General features: G+C 35.3%; 1 protein-coding gene across 9 annotated transcripts in view; it reads right to left on the bottom strand.

Annotated features, from left to right (window-relative positions):
- Positions 1-3264, bottom strand: part of LOC106876997 (kynurenine--oxoglutarate transaminase 3) — a 64313-nt gene that overhangs the window by 6382 nt on the left and 54667 nt on the right. For all 9 annotated transcript variants that reach the window (XM_052977564.1, XM_052977535.1, XM_052977557.1 and 6 more), the window contains one exon: positions 1845-2011. In XM_052977564.1, coding sequence (XP_052833524.1) covers positions 1845-2011 — 167 coding nt within the window. The remainder of the gene's footprint in view (positions 1-1844; positions 2012-3264) is intronic.

Raw genomic sequence — 3264 nt, forward strand, 5'->3', positions numbered from 1 at the left:
ATATATATACTCTTTGTACTATTAAATAAATTAATATATTTTTATGTATGCATATATGTATCTATGTTTAGTTATTTTATTTTAGTAAAGTAATCATTTTATTATAAAATTACTTCATAATTCACTTCCACTTCCTTTTAGAATAAAACTGCAAATTTTTTTTTTCTAAATTTTATAAGTTCATATATAGGAAAACGTGGATCATTAAAGGTTGCTGATGTATTTGTGACTGGGTCTTTACCAGTTACAGGAGGCCTTCTTTTGGATATGGTCAGGTTGTTTATGTAGCCACAATACCATTTCAGATATAGGAGGGGCAGGAGAGAGATGATATATTATTAACAACCACTTCCACTATTTAGAAATATTAAAGCAACCAAGATATGTTCACCCTAGGTATGTGTGTGTATGGTGGAGACTGTGGATTACAGAATGAATTTTTTTTAACTGTTTTGTTGAATGTGTATATTGTTGAGTTGGAAGTAAAACAGGCAGAAAAACTATTCTCAGCAATAGTTTTGCTTATGGAGCCATCTTGGTTGAGGAGTGTGTGACAGAGCACTAGTGCATTGAGAGAAACGTTAGGCATAAAAGGAATTAGATGCAGTGTGCTAGTTTGGTCATGTGATGCATATGGATGAGGACATAAAGAAGTGTTGATTACCAAAAATAGATGGAAGTTGTGGAAGAAGGAACACATGGAACAAAGTACTGAAGATCTCAAAACGTAGAGCCTTACAAAAGAGATGACAAAAGACTAAGGTATATAGTGCATTCCTGCATTCGAGATGACCCACTCACCACAACAGAACAGAATAGAACTGATATCTTAAAACCACCTTGGTAATGCATGCCCATTAAGGGCACTGGTGGCGGCGCCACATAAAATGCACTGGTGCCAGTACCACATAGAAAGAACTGGTGCTGGTACCAAATAGAAAGCAACCAGTATACTTCATAAAGTGATTGGCATTAGGAAGGGCATCTAGCTGTAGAAACCAAGCCAAAACAGAATATGGAACCCGGTGCAACTCTTGACATTGTCATCTCCTGTCAAGCTGTCCAACCCATGCCAGCAAGGTGATGATGATGATGAAAGTTGGTAGAGATACTGTTGGCATGGAAGCAAAAGAATAGCTATAATTTGAGAGTTTGTAGGTGTGTGTTGCAAAAAGACATCTTTTGTATTTTGGATGATAGTCTTGCAGAATTTAAATCACTGGGTAACAGCTGCAGTGGAGGAGCATTTCTTCAAGGGTTACAATTCGTGTCCTTCACTTGTACTGTTGCAGCTCAGCTGTGCTTAAATTACTTGGAAGAGTTGGGGTTATTTGTATTAGTTGCATGAGGGATTTGAAGAGATATGAATAAGGTGATGCTTTTGGTCACATGTTTAGCTCTCTTGGATAGTTGGCATAAAATTGGAAGAACTCCAACATGAAGTACCATAGGGTTTAGGGAGGTGAGGACTTGATCAGACAGAGAAGTTATCAAGTTATAAAACAAATACTTCTCTTTATATAGTCTAAAATTAGCATATAAAACAGCAAAAAAATTCCTGTGATACACAGAATGTGTGCATAAGATGCTACAATAAATGACAAATTCAGCTACAGCCATTGTATGATTTTACTAAGACAACATACAATAGTTATACACAACTAATGCTGCTTCAGTCTGAGTGATGAAAGGTTACACTATAGTTAAACATTTTTAGTATAAAGTTCTTGCTTTGTGTGGTAAAATGGATCTAAAACAGTCAAAACAAAGATTATTATATTCATGTATTTTTCATTTTGGAAACCAAATTTTTACCGCCATAAACAAATAAATGTTATAGTTACTTGTGTAATAGTTGGTACATGATAAACACTGTTCTGGTGTACAACCATAGCAGAAGTAATAAGTTCAGCAGGTCCAATTGTCCAGCCAGTCTTCCAGCCAGTTGCACAAAATGTTTTTCCAGCACTGCCAACGGTTAGAGTTCTCTCCCACATTCCAGGAATTGTGGCTGATAAAATGAAATAAAAAGTAAATTTTATCAGACTTTTAATATTAATTTCTTACATCTAAGTAGAAACATAATTTAATAGGTGAGCAGTGTAACCATGTTGCTTGGTATCCCAAGAAGAATGACAGGCAAAAAAAAAACATCTACCAAATTGGAACAAAATGAAAAATTGATTTCTAACATTTGCACTGAAAGAGAACAATCACAAAGATAAGTGGCCAAAATGGAGTTCCTTCAGAGAATAACTTCAGTAACAACACTCAACAGAGTGCACAGATTCAGAGATCAAAGAGTCATTCCAGGTCTTGCGTCTAGCCACTATTTTGCATTGAGATTGAGAAATCAATTTCAGTACTACACACGTCTGAGGAAAGAACTGTAGAGATATTTTATGGACAAGGTCAACCAACAGATCTAAGAGTAGACCACAAGGAAATGGTCAAATAATATCCTCGTCTGGTCTCACTTGGGGATCCAACTGGAACATTTGCTGACAGTTGCTTCTGATAGTGCTCTATGAAGGATGTGTCTGAGGACTCTGCTCCCACAGCCTTGACGTGAACAGTGAGCTATGAAGGTGGATGGATAAATGGACAAACATGTGTACAGGGCCACAGATTTTGGTGGTAAGACTATTGGGAATTAAATTGCTATCATTACTTGATCGGCACTTTATATTATGTAGCATGGAAGGGTAAAAGACGAAATTGAATTTGAACTGTGAACATAAAAGACCATAATTAAATGCTGCAAAGCATTTCATTTCATGCTCCAACCATTCTATGAATTTACCAAAACAAAGAAAGAACCTGTATATGGTTGCTCGACCTGCTAGAAATAGTAGCCAAATATTTTTCAAATAACTTACCATCATAACCTATCCACATACCTAGGGTGAACATATCTTGGTTGCTTTAATATTTCTAAATAGTGGAAGTGGTTGTTAATAATATATCATCTCTCTCCTGCCCCTCCTATATCTGAAATGGTATTGTGGCTACATAAACAACCTGACCATATCCAAAAGAAGGCCTCCTGTAACTGGTAAAGACCCAGTCACAAATACATCAGCAACCTTTAATGATCCACGTTTTCCTATATATGAACTTATAAAATTTAGAAAAAAAAAATTTGCAGTTTTATTCTAAAAGGAAGTGGAAGTGAATTATGAAGTAATTTTATAATAAAATGATTACTTTACTAAAATAAAATAACTAAACATAGATACATATATGCATACATAAAAATATATT

This window comes from Octopus bimaculoides, chromosome 2 (genome assembly GCF_001194135.2).
Source record: "Octopus bimaculoides isolate UCB-OBI-ISO-001 chromosome 2, ASM119413v2, whole genome shotgun sequence".
Lineage (NCBI taxonomy): Eukaryota > Metazoa > Mollusca > Cephalopoda > Octopoda > Octopodidae > Octopus > Octopus bimaculoides.